Source organism: Balaenoptera borealis (genome assembly GCF_965194805.1).
Source record: "Balaenoptera borealis genome assembly, chromosome: 10".
Classification (NCBI taxonomy): Eukaryota; Metazoa; Chordata; class Mammalia; order Artiodactyla; family Balaenopteridae; genus Balaenoptera; species Balaenoptera borealis.
The window spans coordinates 104,687,803-104,707,212 of record NC_138874.1 but is presented as its reverse complement, the minus strand read 5'-3'; the positions used below and the strand labels follow the sequence as shown (position 1 = coordinate 104,707,212).

The window sequence follows — 19,410 nt, the reverse complement described above, 5'->3', positions numbered from 1 at the left end:
CAAACACACAGGTAGTCAGGGCAGTACAAATTAGCCACAAAATACTATTTTATGCCCACAAGATTGGCAAAATTTAAGAAGTCTGAAAATAAAGCATTGAAGAGAACGGATATCAATGGGGAATTTTATAATGTGTCAATGGAAGTATAAATTGGTTTAATCACTTTGAAAGATAGTTTGTTGCTATCTTGTAAAGTTCAACATTTATATACCTTATACTCAGCAATTCCACCAGGCATATATCCTACAAAAACTCTTGCACATGTGCACAAGGATGATCAAAACAACACTGTTTGCGACAACAAAAACTGAAAACAACCCAAATGTGCATTAAAAAGGGAAAAAAATCTGGCATATTCACATATCTACACTCAATAACATGGACAAAGTTTAGAAACGATGTTGAATTAAAAACAAGTCCCATAACTCAAAAACAAGCAAAAATAACCAATATATTATTTTGGCATGCATATAAATGACAGGTAGATCACATATATACATACATGATATAAATTTTAATAAATCATAAAGTGACAAAGAAAATTACACATAAGCAGAAATGAATCAAGTAAGTCATATCACACACACACACACACACACACAAACACACGAAAATGAAACAAAATGTAGGACAGCAATTACATCTGAGGTAAAGAAGGGAGTGTGGGTTAACAGAGGATCCCATAGCAAGATATTGGTAATGTTCTAGTTTAGTTCACAGGTGCTCAGTATATTATTATACTTTAGAACTTACATATAGTTAGGGAAAAAAACATAATAGTCATAAGGATGGATGGAGAAACAATAGCTCATATATGTGAAGTTCATTGTCTTCTGAACTTGTAGGAATTTAATAGTGAATAAAAATTCTGAAGGAATGCTCAAGTTGGAAAGATAGAACAAGTTATTAATTTGGAGCATTAGATGTTTACACAAGCATAAAATCCCTTGTAATAAATATTTGTAAAGAGTAAGTGGAAAGTTAAATGGAGAGTTACAATATACTGTAGACGCTGCTATGCAATGTACATAAGGTTTCATTTTAATATATTTATCTTTCCAAATACAGGGATAGGGATCTTTCTTCCCACCATACCATCAATACTTGCCCTGTCCCCTTTCAGTTCAAATGGACTACAGGTTTGTAAGAGCTCTCAAGCCCATCAGAATTGGATGGTGACCACTTCCCCTTTTAGTTAGCTAACGATAAGGATGAGAGACTACTGAAATTAAGGACGGCATTTAGAATGAATTATAGGAAGTATCTCACTATTCAGCATATAATCAAGCTGTAGAGTTTAGATCTGCACTTAAAGATTACTGTTGCTAGCTTTAAAACAGGCTAGATGCTAATGGTATGAATATTAATGTATTTGCAGCTAGGCCAAAGCTATATAATGGTAAGCAGATCTCATGCTTCAGTGCATAGACTGATTGCCTACAGGAGTCAAGAAGAACTTCCTTCACCTACTGCACAATAACTAAGGGCAGTGTGCACTGTTATTGCCACCTTTCTCCAAATCATCAGATATTGATGAGGATGGGCCAACATTGCTAGTTAGTTTAGCAAAATGTATGTTCCATGTATTTTTATGATATCCTGCACCATTTCATTTTTTTGTTACCTCTAAGTGCCATAGAAAAGCCTTAACTAAAAGAACACTCCTTTTAGCTATAGAAATGTAAAAAGTACTATTTAATTAGAAAGAAGGACAATTTTCACCCAAAGTCCTACTACACAAACTCAATGCTATTAAAATTTAGGTATACTTTGTCTAGGTCTTTTGCTTCTATGTGATAGTGATTAAGTAATCTTGCCTCTTAGTTTTTTTCTTTTGCTTAATGTTATCATATACATTTCCCCCAGTTAATTACACATGCCAATTAATACCATTTAAGATAAATATATAGTAGTCCAAGTGGTTATACCACAGTTAATCATTCATTTATAGTACAGCATTTAAGTTGTTCCTATTTTTTTTCTACTATAAATAACATTTCTATGAACACCTTTGTACATAAAGCTTCCTCTGTACTTGGAATTATTTCCCTTGGGATAGAGCTCATAAGTGGAATTATTGCATTAAATGGCATAAACATTTTAAAGATGCTTACAATAATTTACATTCATCAAATTACGTTCCAAATATATGCAGTGTATACTGCCACAGCAATGGATGAATTATCTCTGTACCACACTGTTGCCAATTTTGATTATGGTCATTTAAGTATGTCTTTCAAAATCTGATAGAAAATTGATATTCAGTAGTTTTAATCTGTACTTAATTGATAAGCAGTATAACTGAATTACCTTGTCTTATTCATCTTGGTATCTCTAGTAACTTGCATAGTGTATGCAACAAAGCAAGTGTTTAATACATATTTGTTGGATGAATACATGAACGAAAAACTATTGATTTTTAGTGTCTTCTTACTGATTTTTTTATGGTTAATTGTTTGATAAACTGTTATCCTTTGTCATAAGTACTATAGATTTCACCCAGATTATCATTCAATGTTGATGACATTTTTGACACATGGAATTCTAAATCTTATGTGTTAAGTCTATTAATCTTATCCTTTTTGGTTTCCTTAATCACACTAAAGGTTTAATAAGCAGTCCTTCCTACTTTTCACTTTCTTCATGGTTTGACTTTTAAAATATTATTTCTCCATAGTAATTCATACAAAAATTATTTCAGTGCCATTTAAACACAAAATACTCCTTTTTAAAGATATATATGTCATTCTCTTTCATACCCAATTTATTTCTGAGAATGGGTTTGAAAGTTGATTGTGTGAAAGTAGAATTTCAATTTTCTAATTATGCCTTCCTTCAGTCCAGGCCACCAGCAGAAAGGTAGGAACTTTCACAGGTGTGTAAGGCTGAACTTGAGAGGTCTACTGAGAAGGAGGTAAAAGAGAGAGGGGTCCTACCAGCATCTCCGTTACTCCAAATCCTGGGTTGGGTGGCATCTCCTTTTACCACATATTTTCTATTATCTTCCTCATCCCCACACTAAAAGGGGTTGTTTGTAAGGGTAAACATATGAAAATGAAAAAAAAATCTGCATAATGATATCAAAGATACAAATGAATTTTGGAAATGATTAATATTATATATGGCTCATATAATAAGCAAGATTACTTCAATGTTTGGAACCTTTGCAAATAGGCACATTTATATCAGAATATAACATTTAAAATAATCAACTGATTTCTACCATAAAAATTTCCCTTGTATTTACTTAGAAGCTTTAATAACTACAGCATGTGCCGAGAATTCACAAAACAGGGGATCTCTATTAGCTTGAAGGCTACATAATCAATGCTGTAGAGGCACTTCTGTTAGTGAATAAATGATGAAGTTTTACCAGAAAAGATGCAGAGTCAACAGAAATATTCAACAAAATACATAGCTAAGAATGATCCTGGAATTAAATGGGGATTTTCACATCTTATAAATGTTAAAAAAAAGAGAGAGATGATATGGGTTGGTTACATACACATAATTTTTGACTAATATTTTCCAGAAGCTTTAGAACTGAGATCTTGTTACACTTGTCCACTTTGAGTTCATTCCTGCTGATAACACAGAGTACTGCAAAGTAAATGTGCATGATTTTCTCAATATAGACTGGATAACAATTCTTATTACTCTGCTAAATGATGATTATCCTAAATAATGTTACACAAACACTCCCACAAGTATTTAAGGATACATTTATAAAAGTGTTTCTAATTATGAATATTTAAGAACTCATACATCCATCAGTGGGAGGAAGGTTACAAAATATGGCATCTCCATACAATGGCATTAAAAAGAATAAAGTTGATTAGTACGTATTAATGAGAAATGTCTGTATTTTCTAAGTAATAAAGCAAACTACAGACCAGTACGTGTGACCCTATCTTTTTGCTAAACACACACGTGCATGCGTGTGCACAGGTGTATGTGTGCTTGCAAACTCTGAAAGGATATATGCCAAACTTTTAACACTGGTTACACCGAGGGTTTCTGGAGAAAGACAATGAGAGAGGAGACTGATGTTTTACATTTTTGTAATGTTTGAGCTTTTTATTTAATCAACATAGCCTACTCTCATAATTTAAAAGCATCTATACATACTTGGTAAAATAAAAAATACATACGTATGTAAACATACATATTTTTCTGTGTATCTTTTAGAGAGGTTAGAAGTATTTTAACATCATCATGTGCTTATACCTTCTTATAAATCTAAGGACCATCAATGTGACCTCTATGACCAACTTAACTGGATGACCTTTTCACTGAAGAGGCAACAGCACTGATTTACTACTTCATATAAATGCATTTAGAGTCTCTCAGTAGCAGGTGTATATTAACTTTTGTGCTGTTTCCATTGCAAACATGCTGTTCACAAAACCACTCTATCTTCAAATGTTCAGAAAGAAAATCCCATGCTGTTGACTTTGTAGCTTCATTCTGAAACAAACTTCCTGCTGTATTAAACAAGCATAAACATTGGTTATAAAAAGTGTAAAACCATTCTAAGAAGAAGTGTTGTAGGTAAAAAAATGCCTGAAATGTTTCAAGTTGTCTGGTATGTTACTATTGCAGTAAGTAAAAAGTCAAGATGAAGAACTGTATTTTGGTGACCCTGGTGTTGAGTAATAATAAAAAATAATAGGTGTTGGGAGTTTGAAGTGGTCCAGTATATAATGCTATTCTTTCCTACCTGAATTCTGCCCATCTGAGAAATAAGGAAGGTCAAGATGTCAAGTTTGCTACTAATATAGCAGAGACTGGAGAACGTGGCTTATATCTGCATGCAAAGGATTTACTAATACTGAACCCCAGAATTAGACTAATGTAACTCACACCATTAGAGACAGAATTGGATGCCACAAGCTTTCTTTAATGGAGTCCTATCACTGTAAAACTTAAGGGATAGAGGAGCAAAGTGGAACATACACTCTGAGGCAGGCCGTACTCCAGAGAGATAAGGAAAAGAAAGCTGGGCTTCGGTTTATCCTTCCAAACTCACCAATCAGACTGAATCACTCCTCTCCACCTTAGAATAAGAAAGAAGGAGTTCTAGGGGGGACAACAAGGAGGGTTAAACCAGTAAAGCTTTCTCTTCATGGAAGAAAAAAACCAGCAGTGGAAAGAAAAATTCTATGGGGCTATCTCAGGGGTTAATATATACCATGTCTTTGCAAATAACATTGAAAATAGATGAGGAACTTTTATCTTCTTTGTAGTAAAAATAAAATATGTAGACTCAATCACTGGAACAAATATTTATTAAACACTAAGTGCCCTGGACTATGTTAGATTCAGACACTGATAGAAAAATGAAGACGTAGTAGAGGGAGTTCCCAGTTAAGTGGGAGAGATTGATACACATAAATATCATAGAATATGATCAATGATATAATAGAATTATAAACATATTCTCTATGAACACAGAGAAAGGAACAGTAGAGGAACGCTTTCATAATTTATTACGTTCATTTATTCCTTCATTTATTTATTCAATACCTACTATATGCCAACCTCTGTACCAAGGTATTAGACCATGAGTATACAATGGTAAACAAAGTAGACAAGATCTTTCCCCTTACTGAGCACATGATGAGATAGACATAAATAAAATAAAGCACATAAATATGTAATTACAAAATGGAATCTGTGCTATCAAGGAAAAAATACAGTGTGTTATTAGGAAAAACAACAGGTTCTAAAATTTAGATCACAGGGATCCTTCTCTGAGGAAATATTTCAACTGAGATCTAAAGGATAGGGCATGTCCCACCAGGTAGGAGACAAGCAGGCAAGGGGCAAACAGATAACTTGAGGAGAAAGAAAGGCATAGATAAAGGTCTTCGGTGGAAGAAAGCTCGGAGTGCTTGAGGGAGCAGAGTGAGAAGGGGACCATGGTTGAAAATAACATCAGGGAGGTGGTCATATACCATATTGTGACGAGTCACGGATTTTAGGATGATTTTAATAAGGGGGCTGACACTATTCAATTTATAATGCAATGAAGGTTGCAAGAGTGGATGACGGGAAAGCAGAGAGAGATTGTTACTGTGATCCAGGTGAGAGAGAGTAGTGGCTAGAACTAGGACGGTAGCCATGGAGAGAGAAGTGGAAGGATTCAAGAAATATTTTGGAGGTAAAAGCAACAAAACTTGGTGATGGACGCGGGTAGGGTGAGAATGATGAGATTTCTGAACACATCAAACATGCCTGCTACATTTTGGGTTTACTCAGGAAAAATGACATGTGAGCTAGGCCTTGAAGACTAAATCAGATTTGTAACTAATAGAGAAAAAAGAGAAAGATACAGAGGTGTGAAGTCCTGTGGCATGTTTGGAATTCCACAAATAGTATTCTGATGTGCTAGTAGAATAGAGTATGTGATAGAAATGCAGGGAGAGAGCACAGATTATGCTTTTGTTTGTTTAATCAGGGCAGCATCACTTCAGATCTATTTCTATGTTTATATTAAATTCTTGGGAATCAGAACTGGAGCTTAGGAAGGAGGGATTAGTGACAAAGATTTGGAAATTATCTATGGATGACAACTCAAACTTTAGACCAGATGAGACAGCCCATGGAGAGTACAAAGTAAGAAAACAATCAGTGACTAAACTTTAGGGAGCCTCTGCACTTAAAAGACAGGCAGGAGAAAAACATGAGAAAGAAGCCTGAAAGGCATGAAATTCACATGGATAGTATGAAATAAAAATGAAATCATAAGTAATTATACAATTATAATTATGTCTAATAATTACAGAGCATTTACCGTGTACCGAGCACTGTTGTAAGGGCTTTGTATATATTAAGACATTTAATTTTTGCTAGAGCCTTGTGAGGTAGGGCCATTATTAACCTCATTTTATAGATGTAGAGAATGAGGCATAGACCAGTTAAATTGCTTGTCCAAGGTCACAAACCTAGTAAATAGCAGAGCTGGGATTCAAAGGTGTTTGTAATCTTAACCTCTATGCTTACTGCCTCTTGAGACCCTGAGATTTAACATTTCTGTCCTCCCTGGACTATGCGAAAAAACTAGCTTGGTCTGTTATACAACCCTCAGGGACGCTTCTTAGAAATTAACACAACCTCTGGTTTAGGTATTAATCATAGCAATATTCTATAAGTTAGTTGCTTTAACATGTGTTAATTAATGAGCCCACACTCTTCACATTAGAATCTTTTAAATAAACAAACATCTTGTAATTTATAAATAGGGGAAGATTACCTAAAGCAGAGACCATTAAACTGTTGTGAATATAAAGTACTGGTTCTCAACCAGTACTTTATATTCACAACAGTTTAATGGTCTCTGCTTTATGTAACATAGATAGCTAGTGGGAAGCAGCCGCATAGCACAGGGAAATCAGCTCTGTGCTCTGTGACCGCCTAGAGGGCTGGGATAGGGAGGGTGGGAAGGAGACGCAAGAGGGAGGGGATATGGGGATATATGTATATGTATAGCTGATTCACTTTGTTATAAAGCAGAAACTAACACACCATTGTAAAGCAATTATACTCTAATAAAGGTGTTAAAAAAATAAATAAATAAAGTACTAGTTCTCTCCATTAATGGATGGCATTAAGTTAGAGTCCAACAAGCAACCTGGACATGGCAGATTAACTTTATAAAAACATAATCATTACAAAAGAATTTCAATAATATAGACAGAATAAAATATGCATCAAAATTTTCTAATTACAAAAAGTAGAAACAATAAGTTCATAGAGATGAAGTATTAATTTTTTGTAATTAATTTTTTGTAACTTTTTGTAACCAGTAATTGCTTTCTTACTGGTTAAAGTTTAATAAAAGTAGAAGTACAATTATAATAACTTTAAAATAAAACTGGTTCTGAACTGGGGACAATTTTGCCCACCCGTCTCTGCCCAGGGGACATTCAGCAATATCTGGAGTCATTTTTGGTTTGTCACAACTGGGGGTGGGTGGTGCTACTGGCATCTAGTTGGTAGAGGCCAAGAATGCTAATAAATATCTTACACTGCATAGGACAGCTCTCCCACAGCAAAGAATATCCTGACCCCAAATCTCAACAGTGCCAAGGCTGAGAAACCCTGCTATAAAAATAGCATCTATACCAAGAGTAGTTAAACCTGAAAATTTAAGATAAAGGCAATTACTATAGAATTCAGTATACATTTGAACACACAGACGAAAAAGATTATTCTATTCCAAAATTTAGGGATAAAACCAACTTAATTTTGGCCTTAATGATGTTCAGTAAATATATCATTTCTTGCCATCATTAGCTCCTTGTTATTGCACTAATTATAAGACTGATGGCCCTCTTTTCTAAAATCTTTACACTTAGTATTTTGACTCTGCTGTTCACACTTGAAATAACTTTTATGGAACATACCAGAAGGGAAACTAAGCTACACATATTAAAGAATTTAAAGTGGGAATTGATAAATATTGGCGTTTCATTCAATAACTGCTAAAATGCAAAGAACGGACTAGGTATATTGATTGATGTTTCTTTCTATCCAAATTTCCTTTGTCACCATCTGTGAAGGAAAAGCTCTAACAGACTTTGTGTGTTTAATTTTAATCCAGGGCAAATTTTTATGACTGAGTGATAAACAAAACTGGAGTTCATATTGGAAGCCCCTTTACTACTAACTATAATGATACCAGTGGGCATTACCATTTTTAAAAGTGTAAAAAAATCAATGAGCAGACTGTCATTACAGAAACTCATTCTGCATCAAACATATCACCCAAGAGATTGATATTTCATGCTTATAAAACTTAACATAAAATTAAATTGCAGATATTTTCTCACAATCTACTAAAATTATGGCCTAAGGCAATACACTGCTAATATGAAGCATTTGTTCAGCTCTAGTGGACTTATTTCCTATATGATTTATGTGAAAGAACTCTTCATTTGCCTCTACGTAGATTTGGTAATGAGGTTTCTGTTTCTTACATTAAATGTAGAAAGTATAGGAAGTTCTTTAAAATTAAGCCAGCAAATATAACACTGAATTATTAATAAATAACAGTGAAATTAATAAACTGGGGGGGGTGTTCTCCTTTGGTATATAATTATGTCATTTCAAACCTCAGCTATTCTTTCATTATCCAAATGCATTAAAAAAAATCTAAATATTCCATACAGAAAATACATTTTCAATCTTTAGGCCCAAAACCAGAGTGACAGATTTCAAGTAAAATAGTAGACTGTGTCTTTTTCCCCTGAAATCTAGAAGGACAAAAAATAATTTCAATCATTTCACTCCAGAAAGTTAGGATAATAAAAAAGAGAGTCATGGAAACAATACTATATCTTAATCTGTTAGGATATGAATAACTCTGAGACCATGAGGTATATGAAAAGATAAAATTGATTTCAACCTTATCAACCTGATGCATCGTGAAACTTATGTGTAGCACTTTCTAGCCAGTAAAGTGTTTGCTTATTAGTATGTTTCAGAATACACATAGAAGGAAATAATTTCTTAAACGAACTTAAAAAAGAAACAACTGTGCGTTTAGTTTTATGCTGAAATCTACTTGACAACTTGGAAAATTACCAGATTTTATACCGAAGTATAATAGGCAATTCTTACCTTAAGCATTCAGCATCATTTTGAGGCTTTTCACTGATTTTTATTTTTTCTGCCTCTAGGTACTTGGTAGTACAAACGGCTTCTTTTTTTTTATCTTCAAAACCTAAACAATTAAGAAAATTCTTACAATCTTTAAAAAATTAAACATAAAGGTTATCTTTATTCATTCATAAGAACAATACTCAATTTTAGTGCTTCATGTAAAATATATGTATCAGTGATTTTTATTTTTCTACTTTAATGTAGCAAATAAAGGCACACACAAAAAAAGATCTTAGCAAAATTTGTGACATAAAAAATACCAGATCTAACACTGATCAGTTCAGTGCTTTACCTGTTCCTTTTTTACATCAATAGCAGCACTATATCTCAATAGGTGAATACATTTTGAAAGAATAATACTACCGTATAGTAGATATATAACAATATTCATCAGCAAAATAAACTAACTCATAAAGGTAATACCTTTAAGCTCTCTCTGCAAAGTAAATAATTCTTGTATCAATTCACTCTTTTGTTTTTGAAGTTCATTTAACTGGCCACTATCATGTTCCACTGACTTCATTTCTAGAAACAAATAGACAAAAACCAAAAAACATATTTTAACTATTTTAAGTTTTGCCTTATGTATGTCAGGAATGATTAACTTTTTCTTGTGTAGTAAAAATTTAAGCAGTATATGGTAAATTTTAAGTCCCAACAGCTTCCCTTGGCCATGTAGGAACTGTTTCTCAATAAACTGACCAGGATTATTTAAGCAACAACTGGATACAAAAGAACAAGTTAGCTGAGGGTTAGACTGCTGAAAGAGAATTCAAAATAGTGTCATATTACTAAGTAAAACAAGCTTCCCAATGAAATAAGAAAACTCTACTCTCTTTTTGGTTACCATGAACAATGCTGCTATGAACATTCATGTACAAGTTCTTATGCAGGCATATGGTTTCAATTATCTTGAAATACCAGGGAGTGGAATTGTGGGTCATAGGGTAACTCTAGGTGTAACATTTTGAGAAACTGTCAAATTGTTTTCCAAAGTAGTTGTATAATTGTACATTTCTACCAGCAATGTATGAGGTTTCCAATTTCTCCACAGCCTATCCAACTCTTATCTACTCCTTTATTATAGCCAGGCTAGTGGCATCTCATTGTAGTTTTGATTTGCATTTTCCTAATTATTTTGAACGTCTTTCATGTGGCCATTTGTATGCCTTTTTTGGATAAATGCCTTTTTAAATACTTTGTCCATTAAAAAAACTGGGTTTTCTTTTTATTGTTTAGTTGTAAGAGTTCTTTATATATTCTGGATGCTAGTCTCTTATTAGATACATGATTTGCCAATATTTTCTACAATTCTGTGGGTTGTCTTTTCACTTTTTTGATAGTGTCCTTTGAAACTCGAGTTTTAATTTTGATGAAGTCCAATTTATCTATTCTTTTGTTGCTTGTGAATACCTAGAAAACCATTTCCTAATCCTAAATTATGAAGATTTACAACTGTGTTTTATTCTAAGAGTTTTATATTTTTAGCTCTTACATATAGGTCTTTGATCTGTTTTGATTTAGTTTTTGTGTACAGTATGAGGTACATGTCCACATTCATTCTTTTGCATGGGGATATCCAGTTATCCTAGCACCTTTATTTAAAAAGAGTATTCTTTTGCAAATGAATCGTCTTGGCATATGTGTAAAAATCAATAGACCATAAATGTATGGGTTTATTTTTGGATTCTCAATTATATTCCCTTGATCTATATGCCCATACTCATACCAGCACCTCACTGTCTTGATTACAGCAGCTTTGTTCTAAGTTTGAAATCAGGAAGTGTGAGTCTTCCAACTCTGTTCTTTTTCAAGTTTGTTTTGGCTATTATTGGTCCTTTGCATTTCTATAAATTTTAGGATCAGATTGCAAAAAGCCAGCTAGAATATTTGATAGGGGTTATATTGAATCTGTAGATCACATTTGGGAGTATTGCCATCTTAACAATATTAGATCTTCCAATCCATCAACTTGGGATGACTTTCCATTTATTTAGGTCTTCTTTAATTTCCTTCAATGATGTTTTTTGTAGTCTTGAACTTTTGTTAAATGTATTCCTAAGTATTTTACTCTTTTTGATTGTAAATGGAATGTTCTTTAATTTAACTTACAAATTGTTCATTGCTAGTATATAGAAATATAATTGATTTGTATATATTTATCTAATATCCTGCAACCTTGCTGAACTTGTTTATTAGCTCAAATAGTTTTCCGGTGGATTCCTTAGGATTTCTATACACAAGATCATGTTATCTTCAAATAGAGATAGTTTTACTTCTTCCTTTCCAGTCTAGATGTCTTTTAATTCTTTTTCTTGCCTGATTGCCCAGGCTAAAATCTCTAGCAAAATGTTGAATAGAAGTAGTAGTAGTGGATATCTTTGTATTTTCCCAATCTTAGGTGAGGAATTTTCATTCTTTCATCATTAACAGCATTCGCCATGGGTTTTTCATAGATACCCTTTATCAGGTTGAGAATGGTCCCTTCTATGTCTACTGTATTGAATTTTTTTTTTAAACCATGAAAGGGTGTTGGATCTTGTCAAATGATTTTTCTGAATCTTTGATTATTTTTATATCTTTTTTTTTAAACATCTTTATTGAAGTATAATTGCCTTACAATAGTGTGTTAGCTTCTGCTTTATAACAAAGTTAATCAGTTATACATATACAATATGTTCCCATATCTCTTCCCTTTTGCATCTCCCTCCCTCCCACCCTCCCCATCCCACCCCTCTAGGTGGTCACAAAGCACCAAGCTGATCTCCCTGTGCTATGCGGCTGCTTCCCACTAGCTATCTATTTTACATTTGGTAGTGTATATATGTCCATGACACTCTCTCACCCTGTCACATCTCACCCCACCCCCTCCCCATATCCTCAAGTCCATTCTCTAGTAGGTCTGTGTCTTTATTCCCGTCTTGCCACTAGGTTCTTCATGGCTTTTTTTTTGTCCTTAGATTCCGTATATATGTGTTAGCATACTGTATTTGTTTTTCTCTTTCTGACTTACTTCACTCTGTATGACAGACTCTAACTCCATCCACCTCATTACAAATACCTCCTATTTTTATATATTTTATTTATCTCTTCATTATATTCATGGTCTTGAGTATATTTATAAGAATAATTTTAAAAGTCTTTCTCTGCTAATTGCATTATCTCTATGATTTCTAGAGGTGTTTCTATTGACCTAATTTCCTCCTTGCTATGAGTTACAACTGGCTTTTTCACATGTATAGTGATTTTTGATTGGATACTAGACATTGTGTTCACTATTTTCTTGAATGTTTGAATTTCGATCTCTTCCCTTAAAGCATGTTGGTGCTTGTTATTTAGCAGGCAGTTAGGTAACATGATTAAGTCCAAACCTTGCTTTTAAGATTTTTTTTAAAAGAGTGTGTCCAGAAGAGCCTTAAGTCTAAGGCTAATTTAATCTTGCTATTAAGGCAGGACTCTTCTGTTTAATAGGATCTTTCTATTCTGACAGGATGGAACATGAATGTCTCCTGTGTGAGCTCTTAGAATTGTTGACCTTATGACTCCTCAGCAGTTTTTCTTCACTCAGCCTAGTGGTTTTCCCGAATGTATGCACAGAGTAATATATAGCCAAAGGCTCAAAGCAACCTCTATGAAGATTTCTGGAGATTTTTGTCTGTGTAGTTCTTTCCTCTCAAGTACATTGTCCTGAAAATTTCAGCTAACTCAGCCTCCCTGAACTCCAATCTTTGTTTCCTCAACTCAATCAGACCACTCTGCTTTGCTTAAGTTCCCCCTCTCAGTCCTGCTGTCAAAGAATTGCATCCAGGTAAAATGCTAGGGTAATCATACCTCATGTGTTTCCCTTCTCGTAATCATAGTCTTGAACAGTCTCTTGTCCTCAATATGTAAAAATAGTTTTTAATATATTTTCTTCAGTTCTAGTTGTTTGTGTTGTGCTCCTTCCTGATTATAAGTGAAAGTTCTCCACATACTATTTAAATTATCCTTTTACTTGTCTATCTCCCATAGTAGACCATAAGCTCCTTAAAAACAGGAGCTTTCATTTATCTTTAAACTCCAATTCTTGTACAGTGCTTGTCATAACATATACAGAACACACAGCATGTGCTTAAGAGAGTGTGCTGAACTGAACTCAAATCATATAATTGAATTAAAATTTTTTATTATCCATGTTTTTGTCAATTAATTTAAAATGAACAGTTCTTTGAAAAAAATTAATAAACTCACATTTATGCTTCTGCTCCTTTAATAAATGAATATTTAAAATATAAACATAACTACATGCTAATAATTAAGAGAAGTATTCCAGGATACCATTACAATCTTTAAGAGATTTAAAAAGTGAAACAATATTTTATTCATTATTAACTGATTTATCAGACATTCTATGATAAAATGATAAAATACCTTTGTAAAACTTGGGCAAGAATGATAGAGAAATTTTGGACTTAAACATTCCTGAGGTAGAGAATGTATTATTTTTCTTAGTCCTAACTCTCTAGGCTAAATGGAAAAGGCATGGTTCCAAGACTGTTTCTTCCCTCCCAAAAAATAAGACAAGTGCATCAATTCCTTATGACACTTACACAACAGAAAGAATAAACACAATGTTTGTGGTAAAACTTTTTTCCCACTTTTCTACTGCCTCATTTTAATTTTGTTATTACTTTTATTTTTTAGCTTTATTGAGGTATAACTGATGTGGTGATAACTTTTTACTTCCTTCCACTGCTTAAAATCCAAGAAGTTCTAATCAAGCTAGGTTTTATGGCTATGAATATTAAACCAAATTAAGACAATGAAAATTCATTCCCATCTTTTGACATGTGAGTTTTCTTTCTCATATAACTGTACACACATTGCCTATCTTTAAAGAATACTAGCAAGCAAGGTGTGTAATATGCTTCCTCTTATCTAACATCCAAGAAAAACTGATTCACCAACTGGAAGAAATAAATAAGAGGGACATTTTGAGAAAAATGTTGTGACAATCATTATAGTCATTATTTTGAAGCCAAAAGTGATGGACCCTTTTATCTATGAATTATCAGATGTTCAAAATAAATAAACATTTATTAATTTCACAAATATATATTGAATACCAAATACCAATACTTCTAGGTGCTCAGGCCAAAAAAACTTGGAGTCAACTGTTAATGCCTCTCTTTCTCTCACACCCCACATCTAATCCATCATGAAATCCTACTTGTCCATCTCCAAAATTTATCCAGAATCCAAACACCTCTCACCATTTCAATTGCTTACAGTCTTAAACTAAGCCATCATTATCTCTGGTCTGGATTACTGCCACTTTTCCCTAGGTTTCTGTTTCTGCTTTTACCTCCATTAAGTGTGTTTTCAACTGAGGCCAAAGAAATCCTATTAGCATATGTGAGACCCTTCACTCCTGTGCTCAAAATTCTCCAATGACTTCTGATCTCACTTGGGTAAAAGCCAAAGTTTTTCGAATGGCCCACAGGTTTTAAATGATCTGAGTTCTTTTTCTTTAATTTTTATTGGAGTATAGCTGCTTTACAATGTTGTGTTAGTTTCTACTGTACAGCAAAATGAATCAGCTATACATATACATATATCCCCTCTTTTTTGGATTTCCTTCCCATTTAGGTCACCACAGTGCATTAAGCAGAGTTCCCTGTGCTATACAGTATGTTCTCATTAGTTGTCTATTTTATACACAGTATCAATAGTGTTTATGTGTCAATCCCAATCTCCCAATTCCTCCCACTCCCCCTTTCCCCCTTGGTATTTATACATTTGTCTCTATTTCTGCTATGCAAATAAGATCATTTATACCATTTTTCTAGATTCCACATATATGCATTAACATAAGATATTTGTTTTTCACTTTCTGACTTACTTCACTCTGTATGACACTCTCTAGGTCCATCCACAACTCTACAAATGACCCAACTTCATTCCTTTTAATGGCTGAGTAATATTCCATTGTATATATGTACCACATCTTCTTTATCCATTCATCTGTCAATGGACACTTAGGTTGCTTCCATGTCCTGGCTATTGTAAATAGTGCTGCAATGAACACTGGGGTACATGTGTCTTTTTGAATTATGGTTTTCTCAGGGTATATGTCCAGTAGTGTGATTGCTGGGTCATATGGTAGTCCTATTTTTAGTTTTTTAAGGAACCCCCAAACTGTTTTCCACAGTGGCTGTATCTTGTCACCTCTCTGACCTCACGACCTCTCCTTCTACTCTAAAGACATTAGGCTCTTGGGACTTCTCTGGTGGTGCAGTAGTTAAGAATCCACCTGCCAATGCAGGGGGCACAGGTTCGAGCCCTGGTCCGGGAAGATCCCACATGCCGCGGAGCAACTAAGCCCATGCACCACAACTCCTGAGCCTGCACCCTAGAGCCCACAAGCCACAACTACTGAAGCCCGCGCACCTAGAGCCTGTGCTCTGCAACAAGAGAAGCCACCACAATGAGAAGCCCATGCACTGCAACGAAGAGTAGCCCCTGCTCACTGCAACTAGAGAAAGCCCGCATGCAGCAATGAAGACCCAATGTAGCCAAAAATAAATAAATAAAAAATAAATAAATTTAAAAAAACAACAACAACATTAGGCTCTTTGTTTTCCCTCGAAATCAGATTAGGCACAATCTCCCTTTGTAGGCTTTATATCAGCTATCCTTCTGTCTGAAATGCTCTTCCCCCAGATATTCATTTGGCTCATTCTCTTACTTCTTTCAGGCTTTATTCAAAACACACCTCATCAGTGAGGCCTTCCCAGGGCATCTATGTAATATTGTAACACATACACATGCATGTCTGTGTGCACACACACACGCATACACATAAGGTAGAAGGTGGAGAACCACTAGGTTGTGCAGGGCTGGCAAAACAAGTTGAGGAACTTGGTTTGCTATGTTTATCATGATACTGTAAAACATAATGTAACTACATTAAGAGGCTCATAGTAATAGTCCAGAACTAGTAATTCCTTCTAAAAATATATGGGTGTTAATATCTTGGCAACTTCAAGGGGTAAGAATAGCATCCACATCTGAAGTTAAAAACTAATAAATCAAGGAAGATATCAGGCAGTGGAAAGAAAACTCTAAGTAGCAGAAAATAATAAAATAGCTATGGAGAGATGAAGATGAAGATTATTCAAAACCCAATGTAACTGGCTGACTAACCAAAGTTATGGTCTAAAAGCTCAATGGGAAAGGTCAGAGGGGACAGCCAGCAGAAGAAGGAAGAGAGAAGAGGAAAATCAAGTATCAGGAAATAACAGATATGGTGGTACAAACTAGAAAAGGGAATGGAAGAGCAACCACTGACGGGACAGAAGACAAATGGAAACTAAAACTGCTCTGAGAAGAAAATGGCTCTAGTATGTGCTTAAAATTTGAGTAACTCCTTTCTCCACCAGCACCACCAGGGAGAAACAGTCACCATAAACAGTTTCACAGGTGAATTCTTTTGAACCTTGAAGGAGTTGATAATTCTAGTATTTACATTTTTTCCAGCTGGAGAAAGAAGAAAGCTTTTACATTCTTTCTGTTAAGTCAATACAACACACACAAAAAGATTAATCTCACTTATAAATACTGATGCAAAAATCTTAAAGAAAACATTAGAGACCACAGCTAAGTAAGGCTAATAATAGGATATTTATTAACAAAGTTCACTATGTTAACAGATTAAAGTGGGAAAAGCATATATGATCATCTCAAAAGGGGGAGGGTAGGGAGGGAAAGAAAAAAGAGGGGAGAGAGAGTGAAGGAGAAGAAAGAGAGAGAAGGAGAAGAAAGAAAGTTTCAATCTGGTGTCATGATTAATAGTAAAACTCTTTCTAAGCTGGAGACAAAATCCAGAAGCCATAATGGAAAAGATTGATGAAGATGACTGCAAAAGTTTAACATTTCTATATGGCATTCAGACATATGCAGACACACAGAGAGACATATACATACATACTATAAGTATAGTCAAAGGTAAACAATAAACTAGGACACAAATTTCTAACACATGACACAGGGCTAACTTCATTAATTTACAAAAAGCTCATATAAATCAGTAAGAATAAAAATACATAAAGATGAACAAAGAATATTAACAGATTGTTCACAGAAAAAGACAAATATAAATGGTCAATAAATTCAGATAAATTCAACATAGTGCAAAATCAAAGAGATGCTAATTAAACCAACAATGAAAATAACATCTTGACTTGTCAGATTGGCAAAGATTAAAGTCATTGATAATGCCCAGATTGGTAATGGTAGGAGATAATAATTTAGGAAAACAGGCACTTTCCTATGCAGTTGGTAGGAAAATTAATTCAGTGCTATAAGGAGTGTAATTTAGTATTAAGTCTCTTAATATTTCCCTTTGATTTAGCAATTTCATTAGTAGATTTTTACCACACAAATACATTCACCAAAGTACAGATAACATACTCAGATTATTAGAGGCCCTTGTTGTTGTTCATGTAGGTTGTTTCTTAATTTTTATTTTTATTTTATTTTGTTTTCTTCTTGAATCACCACCAGTCCCACCACCTGTGTACCGTTGCCCATCTTCACTGGGAATTCAGCTTCTTTCTGTAATTTTCAACTCTATCTCCCTACTGGCTCCAATCCATCAATATTTAAATATGTTCAAATATCCCCCATTTCAAAAAAGAAAAATGAAAAAAGGACAATCCCACTTTCCCACTAAAAACCCTCCCCTGACCTCACATCCTCCTGGGTTACTGGACTTTCTATCTTATCTGCAGAGAAACTTCTTCGAAGACTTATCTATGCTCATGGTCACCATTTCCTCTCCTCACTGCTCAACTCATTACAACCCGGCTTCTGCCCTTCTTCTCTAATTACCTCAATCTGTTGCTTTTCCTAAAGATCACCAGGGACATCCAACTGCTGCTTCTTAGTCCTTATGGTTGACAGTCTGGCAGCTTTGTCAAATATTCTCAAATACAACCTCAAATACTCTCTCCCCTAGGTGATCCCAACTTCACAGAGCAATGTATCCTTTCTTGAATGTGCCTAAATTTCTCGAAGCTCTTTCTCACACTCTGCTGGCTTTCTTCCTCTTCTTGAAAGTCGTGGTGTTACTCAGGGTTCTAGTATTTTCTTTCAATACACTCTCCCTGGGTGATTCCCCAAATTTAATAGCTCTAGCCCAAACCTCTCTCTGAGCTCTTAAGTTAAATATCTAACTATCTGACATCTAGACCCAAACCTCTCATTTGGCTAATCCCTAACACTTCAGGTCTCAGTCTGAAAGTCACTTGCTCAGGTAGTCCTTCCTTAACTACCTAGTCCAGGTTAGGTTCCCTTACATGTTCTCATATCAGTTTGTACTTCTCTTTTTGAAGCAGTCATCGATTTATAATTATCTCATTTATACTGTTGGAGATAGAGCATTAAACAAAACGAAGTCCCTACCATTATGGAGATTAAATTTCATATGGAAACCCTAGAGACGTTTTGAAAGTATAAAGAATGAACAGTATCAAGCACCATGAAAGCAAATCTGTTAAAATAAATTCATATTTCTGGAAGAAAGAACACAAAATAGGGGGCTCCTACATTATTTGTGGCATCAAGGACCTTTTTTCTCTATCATTTTTATAGAGGAGTAATTTACATAAAGTACATACATTTATAGCACACAATTTCATGAGTTTTTACCATCATATATACTGTGAAACCACCACCATAATCAAGAAATAATAGATTTCCGT

General features: G+C 34.4%; 1 protein-coding gene across 1 annotated transcript in view; it reads right to left on the bottom strand.

Moving 5' to 3' along the window:
* CCDC172 (coiled-coil domain containing 172) overlaps positions 1–19,410 on the bottom strand; it is a 76,500-nt gene that overhangs the window by 10,305 nt on the left and 46,785 nt on the right. Inside the window, exons 6-7 of the mRNA XM_082407852.1 lie at positions 10,091–10,192; positions 9,626–9,728 (exon numbers count right to left, since the gene is read on the bottom strand). Of these exons, the coding sequence (XP_082263978.1) occupies positions 9,626–9,728; positions 10,091–10,192 (205 nt within the window). The remainder of the gene's footprint in view (positions 1–9,625; positions 9,729–10,090; positions 10,193–19,410) is intronic.